General features: G+C 48.8%; 2 protein-coding genes across 3 annotated transcripts in view; one reads left to right on the top strand and one right to left on the bottom strand.

Moving 5' to 3' along the window:
• heatr5b (HEAT repeat containing 5B) overlaps window positions 1-16,426 on the bottom strand; it is a 31,927-nt gene extending 15,501 nt beyond the window's left edge. The window contains exons 1-18 of one of the 2 annotated variants that reach the window (XM_035401020.1): window positions 16,335-16,426; window positions 13,957-14,162; window positions 13,080-13,291; window positions 12,028-12,136; window positions 11,497-11,646; window positions 11,003-11,174; window positions 10,076-10,233; window positions 9,232-9,532; window positions 6,601-6,756; window positions 5,386-5,636; window positions 5,092-5,203; window positions 4,748-4,900; window positions 4,331-4,430; window positions 3,943-4,052; window positions 2,942-3,105; window positions 2,187-2,362; window positions 1,696-1,801; window positions 784-974 (exon numbers count right to left, since the gene is read on the bottom strand). In XM_035401020.1, the coding sequence (XP_035256911.1) occupies window positions 784-974; window positions 1,696-1,801; window positions 2,187-2,362; window positions 2,942-3,105; window positions 3,943-4,052; window positions 4,331-4,430; window positions 4,748-4,900; window positions 5,092-5,203; window positions 5,386-5,636; window positions 6,601-6,756; window positions 9,232-9,532; window positions 10,076-10,233; window positions 11,003-11,174; window positions 11,497-11,646; window positions 12,028-12,136; window positions 13,080-13,291; window positions 13,957-14,082 (2,747 nt within the window). In that variant the 5' untranslated portion in view covers window positions 14,083-14,162; window positions 16,335-16,426. The remainder of the gene's footprint in view (window positions 1-783; window positions 975-1,695; window positions 1,802-2,186; window positions 2,363-2,941; window positions 3,106-3,942; window positions 4,053-4,330; window positions 4,431-4,747; window positions 4,901-5,091; window positions 5,204-5,385; window positions 5,637-6,600; window positions 6,757-9,231; window positions 9,533-10,075; window positions 10,234-11,002; window positions 11,175-11,496; window positions 11,647-12,027; window positions 12,137-13,079; window positions 13,292-13,956; window positions 14,163-16,334) is intronic. The other variant, XM_035401022.1, reaches the window with a different exon arrangement.
• Window positions 16,427-16,624: 198 nt separating this feature from the next.
• On the top strand, window positions 16,625-20,577 carry gpatch11 (G patch domain containing 11). The gene is made up of 8 exons (XM_035401027.1): window positions 16,625-16,843; window positions 17,421-17,647; window positions 17,805-17,846; window positions 17,972-18,092; window positions 18,695-18,785; window positions 19,378-19,500; window positions 19,752-19,833; window positions 20,103-20,577. Exons 1-8 carry the CDS (start codon window positions 16,794-16,796, stop codon window positions 20,156-20,158), a joined length of 792 nt encoding a protein of 263 aa, XP_035256918.1. The 5' UTR covers window positions 16,625-16,793; the 3' UTR covers window positions 20,159-20,577.
• Window positions 20,578-21,046: the final 469 nt, after the last annotated feature.

The following is a 21,046-nucleotide window of genomic DNA, read 5'->3' as shown; positions in this document are numbered from 1 at the left end:
TCCCAGGCATGGCAGGAGGCAGAGGGGTGTGGTGTGAGGGCGGGGTCCCGTACTTGTCGAAGCTGTACTGGGCCATGCGGGTCAGGGGGTGGGGTTAGGGGTTGGGGTAGGGGTTGGGGTGTGGTGTGAGGGCGAGTCCCGTACTTGTCGAAGCTGTACTGGGCCATGCGGGTCAGGGGGTGGGGTTAGGGGTTGGGGTAGGGGTTGGGGTGAGTGTGAGGGTGGGGTCCCGTACTTGTCGAAGCTGTACTGGGCCATGCAGGGGCTGGGGGTGGGGTTAGGGGTTGGGTAGGGGTTGGGGTGAGTGTGAGGGTGGGGTCCCGTACTTGTCGAAGCTGTACTGGGCCATGCGGGTCAGGGGGTGGGGTTAGGGGTTGGGGTAGGGGTTGGGGTGAGTGTGAGGGTGGGGTCCCGTACTTGTCGAAGCTGTACTGGGCCATGCGGGGCTGGGGGTGGGGTTAGGGGTTGGGGTAGGGGTTGGGGTGAGCGTGAGGGTGGGGTCCCGTACTTGTTGAAGCTGTACTGGGCCGTGCGGGGCTGGGGGTGGGGTTAGGGGTTGGGGTAGGGGTTGGGGTGTGGTGTGAGGGTGGGGTCCCGTACTTGTTGAAGCTGTACTGGGCCGTGCGGGGCTGGGGGTGGGGTTAGGGGTTGGGGTAGGGGTTGGGGTGTGGTGTGAGGGCGGGGTCCCGTACTTGTTGAAGCTGTACTGGGCCGTGCGGGGCTGGGGGTGGGGTTAGGGGTTGGGGTAGGGGTTGGGGTGAGTGTGAGGGTGGGGTCCCGTACTTGTCGAAGCTGTACTGGGCCATGCGGGCGATGAAGGTGGCCTCTCCCACCACCTGCGCCATGCGCCCCAGCGCCTCCCCCGCGGCGCACCTCAGGATGGGGTTGGGGTTGTCCAGCGCGCCCATCACCAGGGCCAGGGCGGACCGGCGCACCTCCTCCGGCCCCAAACTGCTCTTGTTCTCCGCCAGACCCTGCGGGGGTAGAGACGGACGTCCTGACTCCACAAAGCACAGCTAGCATTTAACAGGCAGCCTGACTCCAAAAAAAGCACAGCTAGCGTTTAACAGGCAGCCTGACTCCACAAAGCACAGCTAGCGTTGAATGGGTAACCCTTTAGGACAAGCCACTGTGACGTGCCACAAAAAGTTCATCAACTGTGAAATCCCACCACAGGATAATTCACCCTTTTTAAAGCAGGTTGTTTGGAACATCTATTCGAAATTAAATATTTTTGTTCTGGAACTCCACTGCTTTCAATTACCAGCAGTGACTGTTACATCAGCATTGGAATGTTCAGTTAAAAGCATTCTACATAAATTTGTGATCTGGCACCTCTGAAGGGCTGATTCGTGAACAAATTCAGCGCAACCGCATTTTCCTTTAATACTAAATATAATGCCTTCTGAAATTTTGTGTGGTCTCCCTTCAATCTGGAAAAGCAAGTGCTGCTCTCTGCCAGCAGTTCACCTTGATATTTAAACTGATACATATAGCCTATATCATTGGCTCTACAAGTTAAATGTAAGATTCCTGAAATTGCTCATCCCAGATCAGATTTGTGATGAACCAGCTTCATTAGCTGGTGTACCCAGAGCACAAGCTGGCGTACACGCACGTACCCAGTAAACGACCGAGCAAAATCTGAAGAGGAACCCAGACTCGGGTCTGCCTGTGCTGTAGGCGGAGCCTCACCTTGAGCGCGCTCAGAACAGCGGTGAAGATGTTGAGCTGGACGGCCTGCTGCCGGACCCCCTTGGCCTGCTTGATGCACTCCGCAAAGTGGTCCAGCATCTGGAGCCTAGCCCACAGGACCCAGGAGCACAGAGCACGAGGAGACCGCTGTCAGTGTGAGCTCACACACTCACACACACACACTAGAGCTCTCAGCAGGCCTGAAAATCCAAGCCCAACCCAACTTCACCCGGCCCGAGTGAGATGAAGCCTGAGCCCTACCCAACCCGAAAACACACACGCACGGACTCGCACACACACACACACACACGCACACACACGCATGCACACGCACGGACGCGCACACAGGCACACACACACACACACACACACGCATGCACATGCACGGACGCGCACACACACGCCTGCTCACGCACGGACGCACGGACGCGCGCACACACGCACACACACACAGTCCTAGCGGGTCCTCCCCCCCTCCCTCACACGCCCACCTGTGTTTGAAGGAGACGTGGGGGAAGACCACGCCGAAGAGCGCCACGGACGCATCGATGACGGACACGCCGAGCGGCAGGGGCCCGGGGATGGCCTCGCCCACGGGCACGCGCAGGTAGATGGACGAGGGGTCGTGCTCCAGCGCCCCGCTCCCTGACGCACTGTTGGGCTGCAGCTACGGGACGGGACGGGACGGGACAGGAGACGAGAGTTACCGAGGGCAACCAAGGACTCAAACACCGCAGTGAAGAACCCTTCTGTCACTCGAAGACTACTGAGGCCAGACATGGAAACGCATCTTAATCTAACATTACATTACATTATAGGCATTTAGCAGACGCTCCTATCCAGAGCGACGTACAACAAGTGCATAGGTTTCATGATGTAGAGGCGCAAAAGAAACACTAGAGTGAGGTAAGGATCGTAGTGCCAGAAGTGACCACATCGATCAGGACTCCAACCCTGTAGAGTAAGCTTGTTCAGCAACGGGACGAGCCATTAAACACCATCTTGACTTCAAAAGTAATCATCATTTTACCAAATTCATATTCAGATGATTCCTTTTAACTAGAATTCCCTGGCATGTAGGATAGCTATGCTCACAAACGTTTATGTACTGCAGTGTCTTCAGAATCACATTTTACTGCTATACAACCAGGCTGTGTGAGCATTTGAATGATTTGAGGAGATTGGGGAAACCTCAGACTAGTGCCCCCCCCCGCCCCACTAAAAGCCCCGCCCCTCGCTCGGTCACCTGGTCCTCGATGGACTTGTGGTCGGTCTCCTGCAGCCAGGAGCCCATGAGCACGCTGTCGTCGTAGTGACAGAGCGAGCGCAGCAGGGAGGTGGTGGTGTTGGCCGAGTTGTCCGTCAGCGTGAACTCCGCCACCAGCTCCCTCAGGAGCGCGTTGAAGCTCCCTGCAGGGCAAGCAGACGCTCAGACTCCTCCAGGAACAGGGGCTTCAATACAACGCGATGCAGCACTTTCACAACTGTAATGGGGACAGCGGTGTGGTGCGGTGTAGTGGTTAGGGGAACTGGCCTTCTAATTAAAAGGCTGCAGGTTCAATTCCCAGCAGGGCACTGCCATTGTATCTAAACATCGCTGCCATGCATCTTCCAAATGGGTTTGTTCCACATTGTTGGTGGTTCAGGAGAGCAACCATCATTATTCACATTATTACTATCGGTGTTATTACAGAATAAAGCTCTAGTGTTTCCCAAAAGAAAGTGCAAGTGCTGATTGCGACAGTCACAGCTCAGTGGCAGAGGCAGCCGGCCTTACCTTCGTAGGTCTTTGGCGGTAAGAGGGGAAGGATGTCGTGTCCTTACCTTCGTAGGTCTTTAGCGGTAAGAGGGCCAGGATGTCGTGTCCTTACCTTCGTAGGTCTTTGGCGGTAAGAGGGCCAGGACGTCGTGTCCTTACCTTCGTAGGTCTTTGGCGGTAAGAGGGGAAGGATGTCGTGTCCTTACCTTCGTAGGTCTTTGGCGGTAAGAGGGCCAGGATGTCGTGTCCTTACCTTCGTAGGTCTTTGGCGGTAAGAGGGCCAGGACGTTGTGTTCTTACCTTCGTAGGTCTTTGGCGGTAAGAGGGCCAGGATGTCGTGTCCTTACCTTCGTAGGTCTTTGGCGGTAAGAGGGCCAGGACGTCGTGTCCTTACCTTCGTAGGTCTTTGGCGGTAAGAGGGCCAGGACGTCGTGTCCTTACCTTCGTAGGTCTTTGGCGGTAAGAGGGCCAGGACGTCGTGTCCTTACCTTCGTAGGTCTTTGGCGGTAAGAGGGCCAGGATGTCGTACAGCCTCAGTCGCACCATGGCTGCGCTGGCCTTCAGGTGAGCTCCGTGCACCTTGATCACCGCGGGAACGCTGCAGGCGTTAGAGCAATGCCAGTCAGAACACGGGGAGGCTAGCGAAGCGGCCAGGCTAACGCAGAGCACTGGTGATCTAGGATCGCTTTTCCCTGGCTCATATCCTAACCTTACGCATTAGGAGCTCAAAGCAAAACTGACCCCAGACCAGCACTCCTGCTTTAAAATGATATAGGAACATGCGCCCGGGTCAAATTAGCAGCAGGTACAAACTCCTTCCTTCTGTCTCTGTCCAAGGGGTGCAACGCTGAGCATGATGGGAATTCTTGTACTCACTGTGACATCATGGTCATGGCGCACTCTATGGGGGTCATCAGCCTGCGGATCACGTCCTCCGTGAGGAGCTCTGGACAGTGGGCCACAAAACTGCGCATGGCTGCAGGGGAGAGGAAGAAGGGTCACCTACGGTCCCTCACCCTCCTTTAAAGAGCCGCAGGGTAACCGCATGGCCACTGAACCGCCTTTAAAGAACACGTGCGGTCAGAGTAACTCCACCTCACAGAGCTAAGTTTCCATTCTTCCGTTAACGTTGTCTTATAAAACCAGTGAACCTCAACCTCCTGTTTCACCTCATTTTCTGTTCCTGATCCACCTTTTGGCCGTGGTTCTTTGCCCAACTGCTGTCATTTTCTCCATTAGCACCCAACACAACAACAAGGGGAGAGAGGAAGAGGAAGAGGAGGGCGGCCTCACCGCAGAGCGCCCCAGCGCGCCCCTCCAGGGTGACCTGCCAGGTGAAGGAGTCCCCCCGGGCCTTCTCCGCCTCCAGCTCCTTCTGCGAGCGCGGGAACACGTTCCTCCACAGCAGCAGCATCTTGGGCAGGTGATAGCGGACCAGGGAGGGGCCTGGACGGGGGAGGAGGGTCAGGGTCAGGGTCCAGGAAGGAGATACACATTTAAAAGCAGTCAGGGTTAGGGAAGGAGATACCTGTTTGAAAGCAGTGAGGGTTAGGGAAGGAGATACATGTTTAAAGGTACTGAGGGTTAGGGTCACGGAGGAGACGTGTTCTGTGTGCAGAGAGAGCGCGTTAACGCACCCAGAGTCATGAGGGCCCCCAGGAGCAGCCAGCCGGCCTGCGTGCGCTGCAGGGAGAGGCGGCTGTTCTGAGCGGCCGTGCGGAGCAGGTCCTCCGCGATGCTCACCACCATCTGCAGCGGCCAGAGGGACAGAGCTCAGAGACAAGCACACCGCTTCTTCATCTGAGAACATACGCTAGCTAACCTACGGTTCAACCGGCACACAGCTACTGTTCAGCCGCAAAGCAAAGTTCAGAAGGCGGTCGTTAGTGCGGTCGGCGTCAGATCGCGGGCGTGGTCGGGTGGGTACGGACCTTTCCCTTGGAGTGCGGGATTCCCAGGGGGCACTGGTGCACGCCCCCCAGCAGGGCGGCCATGGCGAAGCTGTAGCCGCTCACGGCCTCCGGGGAGGTCTTCAGGTTGTTGATGCGCTCGGCGCAGCGGTCCAGCAGCGGAGTGAGCTGATAGGGCAGCGCCACGGCGACGCAGCGCAGGCACCAGGCCGCCGCCAGCCGCGCCGCCATGCTGGGGTGCAGCAGCACCGACGTCACCGTCTCCAGGAGACCTGCGTGGAGACCCACAGTGCAAAGGGCAAAGGTCAGAGGGAAGCCTGCTAAAGGACAATGATTCCCTGGTAACTCTTTTTAAACCAGTGTAATTTCCTCCAGTGATGCTATTCTTCTGTTCATGTGAGGGGGCTGTTTGTGGTGGTGGGGGGGGGAACCGATAGAGGGCTCCTGTATGAGCAGCAAGGCGGTTTTTTTGGGGGGGGGGGGGGGGCAGGCTGGCATACCGATAGAGGGCTCCTGTATCAGGGGCGAGGCTGTTTTGGGGGGGGTTTGTGAGGGGGGGGGCAGGCTGGCGTACCGATAGAGGGCTCCTGTATCAGGGGCGAGGCTGTTTTGGGGGGGGGGGGTTTGTGAGGGGGGGGCAGGCTGGCGTACCGATAGAGGGCTCCTGTATCAGGGGCGAGGCAGGTTTTGGGAGGGGGGGTCTGTGAGGGGGTGGGGGGGCAGGCTGGCATACCGATAGAGGGCTCCTGTATCAGGGGCAAGGCTGTTTTGGGGGGGGTTTGTGAGGGGGGGGGCAGGCTGGCGTACCGATAGAGGGCTCCTGTATCAGGGGTGAGGCTTTTTTGGGGGGGGTTTGTGAGGGGGGGGGGCAGGCTGGCGTACCGATAGAGGGCTCCTGTATCAGGGGCGAGGCTGTTTTGGGGGGGGTTTGTGAGGGGGGGGCTGGCGTACCGATAGAGGGCTCCTGTATCAGGGGCGAGGCTGTTTTGGGGGGGGTTTGTGAGGGGGGGGGCAGGCTGGCGTACCGATAGAGGGCTCCTGTATCAGGGGCGAGGCTGTTTTGGGGGGGGTTTGTTAGGGGGGGGCAGGCTGGCATACCGATAGAGGGCTCCTGTATCAGGGGCGAGGCTGTTTTGGGGGGGGTTTGTGAGGTGGGGGCTGGCGTACCGATAGAGGGCTCCTGTATCAGGGGCGAGGCTGTTTTGGGGGGGGTTTGTGAGGTGGGGGCTGGCGTACCGATAGAGGGCTCCTGTATCAGGGGCGAGGCGGTGGCGCTCAGACTCTGTACCAGGCTGCCCAGCTCCTTCAGGGCGCACACCATCACGTGCTGGCTGGCCGACACGTCCGCCCCGCCCGCCTTGTTCTCCCCGCTGGTGTCGTTCACCACCGCCTCTGCGGAAGGGAAGGGGGATGGGGGGGGGTAGAGGAGACACACAGAGGGAACGGAACGGGGGCTTTTGAGCAAGCTTCATCCCCCAGATCGAGTCCCACATCACCACTCACAGGCACGGATCTGAACAGCAGCACTAACAATAAACCCTTAACACCAAAGATGCATGTCGCTTTACTGCCTTTCAAAATCATTAGGCAGCAATATATACATCACCTACTCCAAGATTCTAACCAAGGTTTACTCACAATGGCATGCAAAATATTACTGTAAATACTGCTATAAAATACATATCTTTAGACAATATGATTACGCATAAATGCTTGCAATTAGCAGTAGTGGGGGTTTAACCAGACAAGGATAATAAATATAATAACGCTCAGTACATATCAAAATCAGTTTAAAAATTTTTGTTTGGCTTTAATGAGATAATGGTTTTGCAAATTGTTTTCAGATTTTAAATTGAGATTCCCGTCTCCGTAGAGTACGGTCATGCTTGACTGCAGATCCTCAGTTAAACCCCCACTCCTGCTGCCGGGCTTGCCGTCACGGTACAGTGACCCGAGGAACGGTACCAGCTGCCGCCAGAGGGGGCGCAGCTGAGCAGCGGTGCCGCAGACGGGTGACTGGCGCACGGCACGAGCTCACAGACCTGGCTCTGAAGGTTTCCACAGACACTGTGACCGTCCTCAAAAAAAGACCTGTGTCTTAGGGTTCACATGACCATCCCTGTCCAGTAGGAGCTTGCAGTTCCACGTAGCGTCTTAAAAAGCAACCTTGGCTAATCAGTTTTTCGCCTGGGCCCCACAGAGGAGGGATTTTTGCTCCATCCAAACGCATTACATTTTCGTAGCGTCAGAACAAGTGTTTGTGAGCCTAACATTTATGAGCCTCACGGCTCATAAATCATCTTTTGAACCAAGGCGAACATGCTCGAACAGCAGAGTCAGCATCAAGATTCTCAACTGCTGCTTCCAAGGCTTCACTTCAAAATATAAGGGACAGCCTTGCAGCACTGAGGCAACACTTAAACCTAACGTTGCCAAACTGCAAGCTCTCTACACACCCGACGTGTTCAAAACTTCAGAGCCCTTCTGTAAAATATAAGAAGAGAAGGTTGAGCTGATTACAGAGATATTCCCTCACGGGAAGTCACTTCAAAGGGAGGGAAGGAAAAGGAGAGAGGGCGAGAAGAAAGAGTGAATTTTTGGGAAAAGTCAGACCTCCCACAGTAGAATGTTCCCCCAGTGGTTTCAAAGCAAATCACAGAGTAAGAATATTGAAGTTTAAAAATGAGAAGAAATGAGTTGTGAAAATAAAAACTGTGACACCTAAAAGGGTGAGAGCAGTGGGTGACGAAATCAGGAATGGAATGGATTTTCTGACACACGTTAATGAAATGGCTTTTATATTTAAGTAGTTATATTGAATGCAAGTATTTAATGAAGTGGAAGTGCTAAAATACGATAATTGGAGATAATAATTTTTAAAAGTCGAACAGGTTTAGAACTCAGTTATTTGTGTCAGCCAATGTGTGGAAAAAGGGCAGATTGGGTTCAATGCGTTTAAAATGAAAAATAATATGGGCTTGCTTCTATCGAGTTACGTTTAGTGAAGAGCAAGAGCTTCTCAGCATGCAAATACAAAATGAAGGCTGCATTAGTGCCAAGTCTAGACGTGGGTTAGTGGATTAATAGTCAGGCAGCTACTATACAAAATGCTGTGCCTAGCCCATGGACGATTGCCAAGTGACCTCTTTCACAGAGCAAAGTCACTTTTCCATGAAAAAAAGCAGGCCGATATACAGCTAGAACATGAGCTGATATATTTCGTGGATGCGTTCACAGGTGATAGAGCCTGATCCACAGCAATGTTAAGTGCTAGTTAACAACCTTTGGTTAATCCTTGCGTCTTAATCAAAGCATAAAACAATATAGAGAGATGTTCAGTGGTACTAAAACTCTAAATCCAAACGCTATGTCCAACGCTATGTCCTATGCCCATTAACTCACAATCAACAAATGCGTATATCGTACAATATTCCAAAGGATCTGACTACTTGATTTATGATTTTTAAAAACGGTTCGCATGCGTCCAACTTGGCTCGGCGCCGACTTCCGTTCGCGACCCGCACTTCCCGAGCGCGCGGGCCAAGAGACGTTCTAGAACTTTCCCTCAGGATATGAGGCGCAGAAAAGCCTCCTTAGGACGCCACTTAGGCTTCAGGCCTTTATTCCAGCACCACTGAATTCAAGTTTTAAAAAAAGAGAACATTTTTAAAAAAGAGAAGGTGAAACGTGACAAAGACCAACAGAAAGAAAGTTGAAAAAGGGCGATATGTTAAACGTGTCAAGCGTTGCAGAGGCGGAAAACGACGCGGGGGCAAGCGAAGCGACAACGAAAAAGAGCAACCGAAAAGAAGCAAACGTAACCCAAATAAAGTGTAAAAAAAAATAAAAATAAAAATGAGTACTTACTCTGCAATGCTCTGAACCTGGACACTTCCCCCCCATCAACCACCTCCTTACCGACAGCCCGGGTCTGCTTGGCGATGGCCTGGCAGAGCTCCTTGGCGGCGGCGATCTGGGCCTTCTCGCCGAGCAGGCCGCCCAGCGAGGCGCGCAGCATGAAGGAGACGCAGCGGCGGGAGTAGACCGCCTCCACGTGCGTCTGCGTGGCGCGCGGGTGCGACACCAGCTCCAGCACGTGCGACAGGAAGGTGGCGAAGTTGCGCTCCAGCCACTGGCCGCCCAGCGTGGTCACGAACACCACGTACGCCTGCCGGAGGGCACGCGCAACATCAGCGTCTCTGACAGCCAATCATATCGCTGGTGTTACTATGAACACGATTATTATTATTATCTACAGTAGTGGCACATAGTTATCATCATCTTTATTACTACTAATACTACTGCTGCTACTACTACTGCTACTACAACTACTGCAGTTACTGCTACTGCTGCTCCTACTACTACTACTACAGCTACTGCTGCTGCTGCTCCTACTACTACTACTACCACGACCAAAGCTACCCCTCCTACTACAACTACTACTGCTACTACTACAACTACAACGACTACCATTACTGCTACTACTACTACTACTACCACTACTACTACTATTACTATTACTAATGCCACTACTGCGACTACTACAACTACTACTGCTACTATTACTACTATTTTCCTAGATTTCCCATGTTCGGTTATATGCCATCAGTTTGAAATCTGACGGTATTTAAAAATAATCAATATGACCTTCACTGAACCAAATGAGCCTAGCAGACAGGCATAAAGGGAAGCCCAGAGGGACTGAACTGACCTGCGTGACGCCCACCCGCACCTCCCTGCTGACGGACCCGCCCCCCTTCAGCATTTCGCCCCCGCTCTTCAGGAAGCCCGACCCGCCCCGCAGGAAGCCTGTGGCCATCAGCTCCAGCACCTCCTCCAACGTGGCCTTCTTCACGTTCTGACGCATCACTAAAACACGAGACACTGTTACTGCAAGGCTGTGACATCACTGCAACACGGGACACTGTTACTGCAAAGCTGTGACATCACTGCACCAGGGGACACAGAGTCACTGTAAGGCTGTGACATCACTGCAACATGGGACACTGTTACTGCAAGGCTGTGACATCACTGCAACACGGGACACTGTTACTGCAAGGCTGTGACATCACTGCAACATGGGACACTGTTACTGCAAGGCTGTGACATCACTGCAACATGGGACACTGTTACTGCAAAGCTGTGACATCACTGCACCAGGGGACACAGAGTCACTGTAAGGCTGTGACATCACTGCACCAGGGGACAGAGTCACTGCAAGGCTGTGACATCACTGCAACATGGGACACTGTTACTGCAAGGCTGTGACATCACTGCACCAGGGGACACAGAGTCACTGTAAGGCTGTGACATCACTGCAACATGGGACACTGTTACTGCAAGGCTGTGACATCACTGCAACATGGGACACTGTTACTGCAAGGCTGTGACATCACTGCAACACGGGACACTGTTACCGCAAGGCTGTGACATCACTGCAACATGGGACACTGTTACTGCAAAGCTGTGACATCACTGCACCAGGGGACAGAGTCACTGTAAGGCTGTGACATCACTGCACCAGAGGACACAGATTCACTCACTTCCCTTCTCCATTAGCAAGCAAATAGCAGTAACACTACAACAGTCCACTTCTTATCGCCGTGGCGATAGCCACGACGACAGAGACCGCCCTCACCGGCAGCCTGCTTGGGCATCAAGGCAGTGGCCATCACGGTCCCCAGCAGCTTGGACACGGCCACTCGGACCCCGTAGTTGGACCCCTCCAGGGCCTTGAAGCAGAGGGTGGCCACGTTCTCCAGCTCGGTGGTCCACATGAAGACGGCCTCGTTCTGCAGCTCCAGCAGGCACTGTCAGGGGAGAGGGATCAGAGCACCGCCGCTGGGCCTGGGGAGCTGGGGTCCGCCTTCCATACCCACAAACACGGCAACACATTCTCCAGAAACGCTCCGTAACTAACATTCTGTGATGTACTCCATTCAATATCATGCACCAGACAAGTAAGTCCCACACCGATTAAGTCAATAATTTGCGCAATCATGAGGTTCACATGACCTTGGTTCACCCTCAGGCTAAATGCTCATATTTTATTTTCTGGTGTTCACTAGAAAGCATGATACCAAACCCGGGAATGCGTTTGAATGAAGCAGCAGTGCTTCTTTTCAGCGTTACCTTGGCGACCGCACACCTGACGGCCATCGATCGGTCGGTCAGCAAGGAGCGGGCGTTCTTGTAGATGTCCCGGTGGCAGGAGGCCGCGGCCCCCCCCAGCCCGCTCAGGACCTTCTGCAGGCTGAGCAGGATCTCCCCACGGCCCTGGGACTGGGGTCAGCGAGGAGGAGTGTGAGGAGGAAGAATATTAAGCCGTTAGTCCCTTCTCCTTGCCTCCAGACAAAAGCCAGACACAAAAGCAGGTCTAACATCCAAAATTGTCCTATAGACTAGTGAAAGGAAGACTAAGCATAATGCATCCCACAACAGGCAGCACTACTATGTATTGTTAATCATTTCCAAGAACCAATCAAAAGACACTCAATAACGAAACACTGATTGGCTCACATCAGTGAGCCTCTCACAGCATCCACCCATTTTGGAGTCAAAGAAGCCAGATTTTTCCATTACTATAACGGGCTTTCCTCACAGTTCTCTTTTTCTGCATCGGTTTTAGAGACAACACAGCAGCGTCACATGCAGTGAGGGTACCTCAGCGCTTTTCAAAGCCTTCAGGAGGTTGTTGATGGTTTCGGGGAAGGAGCTCCCGAGCATTCGGCCCATTTTCTCATAGAAGGCCCCGACGCAAGCCACTGCGGCGCTGCGAACAGGGAGCGGCGGGTTAGCGCAAAGCGGCGTGGTGTTCCTGCAGCACTGATCAATGCTGATCTATACAAGAGCGATCAGCGCCGATAGCTGATCTGTGGTAGTGATCAGCACTGATGGATGAGGTGTAATAGTGATCAGTACTGATGGATGATCTGTGGTAGTGATCAGCACTGATGGATGAGGTGTAATAGTGATCAGTACTGATGGATGATCTGTGGTAGTGATCAGCACTGATGGATGAGGTGTAATAGTGATCAGTACTGATGGATGATCTGTGGTAGTGATCAGTACTGATGGATGATCTGTGATAGTGATCAGTACTGATGACTGATCTGTGAGTGACCAGCAATTATAAACTCAGGTGACAGCCCCTGTGTCCTAACCCCTGTCGTTCGTTCTTCAACATGCTACCTGACTTCCACAGTCAGTAAATTACAATTTCACAAGAGGCTGCAGAAACATTGAGGTACGCCACACAGGCACTAGCTGGAAGATCTCCCTCATATACACATGCCCTATGGAATTCATTTACCCATAATGTCCCCCTGATATACACAGTTCAGGCCCAAACACGTTTTGTGTTCATCTTTAGGGATTTGAACTTAAAGTTACAGTCAGTGGACTCCAGCCTCAACCAGCAGCAGACAGATAATACATATTAATAGATAATACATATATAACAGAATACATATTAAACCCCAAGGAAAAATAAAATGTAATTGCAATTTAGTACATTCCCAAGTACTACCAAACACTACAATCCTCAGTACCTTAGATAGGCTACAACCCCAAATGTTCGTGCTGAAATGTAGTGCTATCCCCCATCAAGAGGACTGACAGACAGATGTGTACAGCGTGTATTACAGACTGTACTATTTTGCTAAATCTGAGGGTGTTTGGGAATAGGAAATGCTGAAGAAAAAAACACAGCTCACAGTTTAGTGGGCAGGTAGGTGGGCGTGTCATCTTTGCTCTTGATGATGTCATTGCACTTGTCCAGAGTCTGGAAGACGGTGAAGGTGTCGCCGATGCTGTACAGCGTGGCCAGGTTTTTGGCCAGGAGTTTACGGGTGGGGGGCCCGGGGGCACTGCTGATGAGGCCTGTGAGCTGCTCCACCAGCTTCTTCTGCTTCTCTTTCACATCCACCTGCGCGCACACACACGCGCACGCACGCACACACACCATGCATACACGCACGCACACACACCACGCATACACGCACACACGCACACACACACAAACACACACACACACACACAAACACACACACACGCGCACGCACGCACACACACCACGCATGCATGCACGCACACACACACACACAAACACACACACACACACACCTGTTGTCAGCTACACCTGAATTCTGCTTCTCACTCCCCTCCCCCCAACTCATCTTACATCGGCAAGATACACTGACTGCACCTTGAACACTAAATAACCAATATAAGCAACATTCATTCCATTTGGGGAGTCCATCCCCAGGTGGTCGAACAATCAAGTATATTTTCCATTGGGTACTGAATATGTGCTACACAAGCTTCAGAGCTTGTGACTTCAGTGATGTGATAATCATGTAGATGATGTTGTACAAATAAAATGGTTTGAATACGGTCTTAAGAGTGAAGTCTTAAGAGATAAGTATTTTTCACATATATTAAAGCATTTTTAATTGAGCCTTACTTGTGTCATAGTTGTTGATCAGTCACAACAAATAGTAAGACGTCTGCTCTGTGCAATGAGTGGAAGAGGACGGTGAGAAGCACTAGCCAAGGCCTAAACGACTCAGAGATCACGGCTGGGCCACCTACCTTGTTCGCTGCCACAAGAACTTTGTCCAAGAAACGGAGCCATTCGAAGATGAAGACCGGCCTCTTGGCCTCGGTGATCTGGGCCAGGGCGTCCTCGTTGAGCAGCAGACTGTGGGCCAGCTCCATCGGAAGACGTCACGAGTAACCAACAAGTCGAAATGAATTCAGGGTTCCTTTGCAGGACGCCCGGTGAACTGGCCTCGCCTCTGAAACACAGCACAAGAGCGCTTCGGATATTAAACCTGGCTTTTCAAGCCTGCTGCAAATGATGAAGATAGGCGTCTTTTCAAAAGGTGAGCTAAATTAAATAGGCCTGCAACCAACCTAAAACCCCACAGCAGTACTTCATGATTTGCAGCTGGGAGAAGTTTCTGAGAAAAGCCTGAGCCCATAAGCACTGAGCTTTATTTCTCTATTGTAGTTCCTCTCAATGCAGAAATGAGTGAAATAAAGAAAGGTTGCAAATCCCGTTCCAATAGCAAAGACCTTAAAAAGAAGCTGTTCATTTAACGGCAACACACAATTACGCTCACTTATTTAACTTAAAAGAAATGAAATATATTTGAGAAAATATACATTTCATTTCACTAAGTCAGCACATCAAGAAGGCAGTTCACTGATATTTTGCATGTGCCTCAGCACTGATCGTGTTCAACAACATTGCAAGAAATTAATGATGCGAGACCACTCCAAATAAGTAATCATATCTTGGTAAAGACTGAAAAACCCAAGACCAACTTTTCTAGAGGCGTTGAGGATATTATAACCGATCTTGGTGAAATTTGTGGTAAAAACTTCATTTTGAAATGTAGGTTTTTTTCACAGATCAACTTTCAAGATTATAATCACTCATAACTCTGTTACCTTTCATTTTAGGGTGAATGTAACCACGCAAAAGACAGAGTTGGAAATTATCTTTGAAATGATACAAGAACCATCTCTATGACCTATAACAATGTAGATATGGCAAGTCCAGTCATCAAGTCACGCTAATTAGCCCAAACTTCATTAGCCCATATCTCCATTAATAATCAGAGACAAGTGTGATTTTGGTTCCAGGGGGTTCTTATAAGACCAAATAAGCATGCCAAATCTCATTAAAATCTGTGACAATGCAGTCCAAAAGTGTGTTGAATTTACTTTGACTTAGCCCTATGTAAGGCATGTACATGCACCATATGTAGCCATATGTTAGGCACTTTCATGTCTTGATTGTGCATTTTGGATCATTTCAGATGATGTAGGCCTAATTCATAGGCAAACCATTTTATAATAGCGATATCAGAAATGAAATCTCACACAAAATGGCATGTCCTATAGCTTGATGCTCAACTTTAGTCTGATTAGTGCAATCAAAACGATACCCCAACCATTATCTAATGCTCTTATTCCTGGTCAGTGTCGCAGGAGGGCTGGAGCCTACCCCAGCATGCATAGGGCAAGAGGCAGGAATACACCCTGGACAGGTTGCCAATCCATCGCAGGGCACACACAGCATTCACTCACCATTCATACCTACGTTCAATTTAGAGTCTCCAATTAACCTAACATGCATGTCTTTTTGGACTGTGAGAAGAAACCGGAATGCCTGGGATTCTAACATGAGACCATCTTCAGTGGAAACAGCGCTAACACAGCACCACCGTGACGCCCTCAAACCGATACTGCACCACATAATTAGCTAATTAATTAACTCGGCCAGCTCATTTCAATAAACCCGACCTCGTTTCACCTCCTAAAATACAAACACGTCCATTAACTTACATGCCAATTCGACCACGCTAGCTAACATATAGATACGCAGAAGTGTCGACCAAGCTGTTAACTGCAGTGAACATGACAATAATGGCTGGGCGTTCTTAGCCACAAATAAAACCTTTAACATCAGGCAAAATATGAAAAAACAAGCTACAAACAAAATCGCCAGCCAAGGTTAAGTACACACTGTAAACACTGAACCAGTGAGCCTCCATATCACCACTTGTTCTTCCTGTTAGTTCATGCAAAGCTATTCAGCTAACCAGTTATTTCACCATTCGTGTTCATTCGAAGAAACGCAGATTCAAGTTAGCAACGAGACAAAACTGTAAACACAACACGATCCTTATATCTAACCCAACTAGGAAGCCAACCTCCAAAGTGTTCGCTAGGTAAGTTACAACACACGAATACCTGCTAGGAGCTGCCAATCTACATATCAACCAGTTTGTAGCTAGCGAAATGAAAAAATTGCAATGAATTCGAATCTCTATGTTTAATGAATTAGGTATCTAACGCACCCAAAACAAACACTTTACAAGAACTGTATTTAAAACATGTTCATAATATTTGTTAAGCTTGTGAAACCAATTAGAACAACAAAAAGGGCCTTTAATCACCTGTTTTGTCACCACTCGACGTTCGCGTCTAGTTAGCACTTAGCTCAAACATGAGTGACAACGAAATTATTCCGCCTGGAAACAGTCCGCGATTTGAGCATCAAACGCTACAGACATTTGAGAAAATTGTGAAAATCTGATCATAGTCAACAAAAATAAAAACCCATATTTTCTCAGAACAATACTCAATCTAATTAATAAGCGGTAGTTACCGTTTTTTGTACTTATGTTTTTATTATTTTATATATCAGGAACGTTGGACTGTGAAACCAGAGTACTACCAGAAATATGAGTGCCGAAGGACCGGAAGATGCTGTCTAGTAGTATTCGCTACTAGCTGGACACTGGACAGCACCTAATTAACTAACACGCTAACGGCAGTTAATTTAACCATTTTAAATATTTGCCATACATTGGCTGAGATAAGTCTTATTTTATGTTGCCATTGAAATCCCTGAGATGGCAGACGATGAAGATGATTATATGTCAGACGCCTTCCTCAAGAAGATGTAAGTTAGCTAGTCTAAGCTTTGCTTACAGTAATTAACCGTGCCAGTAACAGTAACAGTAACTTATCGTGCTTATCACAATCATCCGTCTGGGGCATAACAGCAGTATCCACCTGATACATTGATATGGGATGCACGTCGTGCTTTCTAAATGTGTAACTAGCTAGTTATAATGAGGATTCAGTTTATTTTGGTTGTTGACTATTTGACTCGCTAGTTGGGAGGTTATACTAGTTAGAGTACATGACTGTGGACGCACTATTAGTTCTAGCTACGCAAATCAATTTAAAGTTGCTGAAATATTTGTTTCCTCTCCAGTAGACAGTAGTAGTTGTTCCGAATTCATGGTTTGCAATTATTTGATGCTAGTTTGATTCTGCCTTCATTAAAGTTTGGATTTTACATAGTGGGGTTTTTCGACAGCTTTCTTTGTGAACTTATGGTGAAACAGCAGATCTCCATTTCTGAGTTTCAGTCTGTCCTTGCTTTATTTTGTCTTAAGCTACATTTTCCAGGTCGAGATGGCGAGTTGTCTTCTTATAAAAAATGTCTGTCTCTGCCTCTCCAATCCATATAGGGAAGAAGTGAGACCAGGCGTGCCCATGGTGAAACGAGTGAAAGCCGCACTGAAAAGAGAAACACTGCACAAGGAAAAAAATGAAAAGAACCGTCAGAAGACCTACAAGGAGCAGGAGCAGGAGAGTCGGGAGGCCTTACTGCACAACAGCATCAGCAATGAAAACCGAGGTTTTGCAATGCTACAGAAAATGGGCTACAAAGCTGGCCAGGGACTGGGAAAAGACGGTCAGTTTTTATGGTGGAAGATCGGCACGGAAACTAACTGTTAAATATGGGGTGCATGCAAGATGCGACACCATTACTAACATTTCGTTAATAATGCTTTAAAATTATTTTATAACAATTGAAAAATTAGATAAATATTGTGCTGTCTTTACTACAGGGGCAGGAAGGGTTGAACCTATTCCACTGAATATCAAAACAGGTGAGTCCTGCCTTTTATATTTTTTGATTCTTCGTGCATAGTACCCATAAATAGTTACTGACTAATTACTGTGGCTGGAGAACAGTAAATCTCTTAAGGAAGATGTGTTTTTTCCCACCAATCAGACCGAGGTGGCATTGGAATAGAGGAAGTGAAAAAGAGAAAGGCGGAGGAGAAGCTGGAGCATTACAGGCGCAAGGTACAGGTGAAACAGCACGTTGAGAAGCAGTCACTGGAGGACTACAGGTAAATGGGACACGTAGTTTCCTCACTATACAACATGTGTGCGCACTTTTTGAAGGAGCTGGCCACAGCAATCAATGACCAAGACATAGTTCTCTTTCAACAGGATAGCATTTTCCTTACAGATTGATGCATACGCTATCCTGGTAGTGTAGTGGTAGTATAGTGGACTCAATGTGGACGAACAAATGTGTAACAGAGGCCCTGTTTGTTTTAAGGTCCTCGCTAACTCAGAGCGAGTTGTGGTGTTGAACGAAGGCATATCTGCGTGTCTGCAGTGGGCCCCATTCACAAATTTATTTGTGAAAAGGTTCCTACGAAAGAACAATATGAGATTCATGACACATGTGCAGACCTGTTCGTGTGATTTGCATAAGGAAACAGCCATGAACAAATACAGATAAGAAAAAAAAGAAAAAAGATTAATGCCGAAATGTTATTGGAAACGTTCTTATACGCAGTTTACGATCAGATGTGATCGTACGCATGTTTCGTGAATTCGCAATGTTACGGATGCATGGCGAATGCCATCGCTGCGTAGTGTAGTAGATGTATGATGAGATGGTGAGTGTGTAAGCCTGTCGGGTCGGTCCCCTCTTCCTCAGGGCCAGGATGAAGATAGAGAGGGAGGAGAGGCAGGCGGAAGGGGACCTCAGGAGGAGCCAGCGCGCCTGTGAGCAGCTGGACAGCCAGAAGGTCAGTGACACCCAAACGGCGGCAGAGAAACTCCCACCTGTGTGGGGCGCTATAGCAGCCATCCATCCATAACCTTAAAGCAGCTTTCCTTTTCCCTGACTGTCCCTTTTCATTCGTTCGTTCGTTTGTTTGTTTGTTTGTTTTTGTGTCAGTAACTGTGTGTCAGTATGTCTTTATATGTGTGTTATTTGGGGGTGGGGCTGTCACATGATTATTTTGCTGCACATTGGGACGGTACTGTTCCGGGCCATGCGTGCTTTCATGCACTTCTGTTCCAAGTGTGTTCTACACAGATCACTTGGAAGGGGAGGGCGGGTGGGGTTCGAAAGGAAAACATTATGACAAGGACTTGTCCTAGCCAATATTATAGATGATGGATTTGGATATTACTAATATAAGATATAGCATGAATGTACTTAATATTCTTCAGTTCATGCATTTGCTTTATTTAAAATGTCGGCCATATTATTCCCCCTTGTCACATGCTATATCCAGGTGTATGGCTGTTGAGGAGATCTGGAGGTCACAGTCATTCTCTGTGCTAATGCGACAGTCAGTGTGTGTGTCATTTAATTTTCTGTTTTATGATTAGCACATTAGTGTCCCTAGAGAAAGCTGGTACTGGCCGGAGACTGACTGTGACAAAGAGGAAGACGACGACGAAGAGACTGAAGCCAAGCAAGAGAACGAGGAAGACGAGGAAGAAGAGCTCACTGTTAGCGTTCTCTTATTATTATGCGTGAATATTTGGGCTAAAGACACCCGTTCAGTTTGGGTGAAAATGCAAGATGTTATTTATTAGTTTGTTTGCATGAAAATGAATGAAAATGATTGTTTACATGTCAAATAATTGTTTACATGTCAGATTTGTTTTTAGTCAAATATTTTGATGAAAGGTTAATGTTACCAGTTGATTAATTACTTTTGCATGTTGTATCTTGTAACATTTCATTTTTATTTTTCAAGGCTGTAGACAAGTTGCAGATTTTGACATCATACTTAAGAGGCGTGCATTTCTACTGCATATGGTGTGGGACCACGTACAATGGTAAGGACCACATTGCCTACCATTAAGGTGTAATAAACACACAATGAACATGATTCCACATTTAAAAAAAACACAAAACTGACCTTCAAAGATTGTGCATTTGGCAGTTCTTTTAAAAAAAAAAAAAAAATCTCCAGCTTCTCCACTTATTTACTGCTGAAATTTTGAACTATACGTGTTATTCCGCTGCCTTACATATACGGTCATGCCACGTTTTGCGTACGCTCTATGAATGTTAATTTGCACATTCTCCCTTTTCTGCCCTGCAGATGAAGAGGATTTGACATCAAACTGTCCAGGTGACTCGGCCGCGGACCATGACTGAACGGGCCAGTAGCCTATGGAACGAGAGAAGCATTCCCAGCCCTTACGCTGCTAGTCTTCCTCAGTTCCTGCGGAGCATCTGGACATGGACATTAGGGAATGACAGTCACTGTCACTTGGGTGGTTTCAGACACGCTGTATATATGAACAGTGTATTCCAAAGTATTTTGTAAAATAGTTCTGCTTTAGTAATGTTATTAAAAATATAAAATAGTTGTAGCCTAATTTGGTATCTGCCTGAAATGGAAAACAAAAGTTTCTGTATTGAGGTGAGGAAATCTGTAGTCTGTAACTTACAGTAAATGTTTTCTCCTAATGAATGTTTAAGCTTAAAGCCGATTTTTGTAGTCATTGTATTTTCTTGCTTGTTTTAGTTTCGTGTTATAAAAATAAAGTCTTGTTTCAGAGTGAAGAATGCTAGTTTGGGAATTGGAAAAGCCTTGGTATAATCTAGGAATGACGAGTGATTCAAAAAAACCATCTTATTTGTGTCGGTGTCTCTGTGTATCAAACTTCACAAGACAAGTACCTGTAACCGCACTGTGCTGCTAATGTCACAAAGCTTTCTTTGTAGGACATGCAGCGCAGTCCGTAAGTATTGGGACAGTGCCACCATTTTTGTTTTTCCTCTGTACTCCAGCACATTGGATTTTAAATGAAACAGTGAATATGAGGCTATATGGTAGCCTGTCAGGTTCAATTTGAGGGTATGTAGAGCCATATTGGGTGATTTTTGTTACAGCCCTTTTTTACATAGCCCCAATTTAGGGAAGCAGAAGTAATCAGGCAGTTGGCTGCCCAGCTGTTTCTTGGACTGCTGTGTGTTTTAGCATCAGTAGTTCATGCACAAGAAATCTAACGGCAGGACAATGAACCCAAACACACTGCT

Source organism: Anguilla anguilla, chromosome 18 (genome assembly GCF_013347855.1).
Source record: "Anguilla anguilla isolate fAngAng1 chromosome 18, fAngAng1.pri, whole genome shotgun sequence".
NCBI lineage: Eukaryota > Metazoa > Chordata > Actinopteri > Anguilliformes > Anguillidae > Anguilla > Anguilla anguilla.
Note: the sequence above shows the minus strand (reverse complement) of the source record. Positions and strands in the feature narration are given on the sequence as shown.

What these genes read in the sequence shown, in the direction of transcription:
- gpatch11 (XM_035401027.1), top strand. Translation starts at nt 16,794, where the DNA reads ATGGCAGACGATGAAGATGATTATATGTCAGACGCCTTCCTCAAGAAG. An exon ending in CCAGGGACTGGGAAAAGACG is followed by an intron (nt 17,648 to 17,804) that starts GTCAGTTTTTAT and finishes TCTTTACTACAG; the next exon opens with GGGCAGGAAGGGTTGAACCT. An exon ending in TCCACTGAATATCAAAACAG is followed by an intron (nt 17,847 to 17,971) that starts GTGAGTCCTGCC and finishes CCCACCAATCAG; the next exon opens with ACCGAGGTGGCATTGGAATA.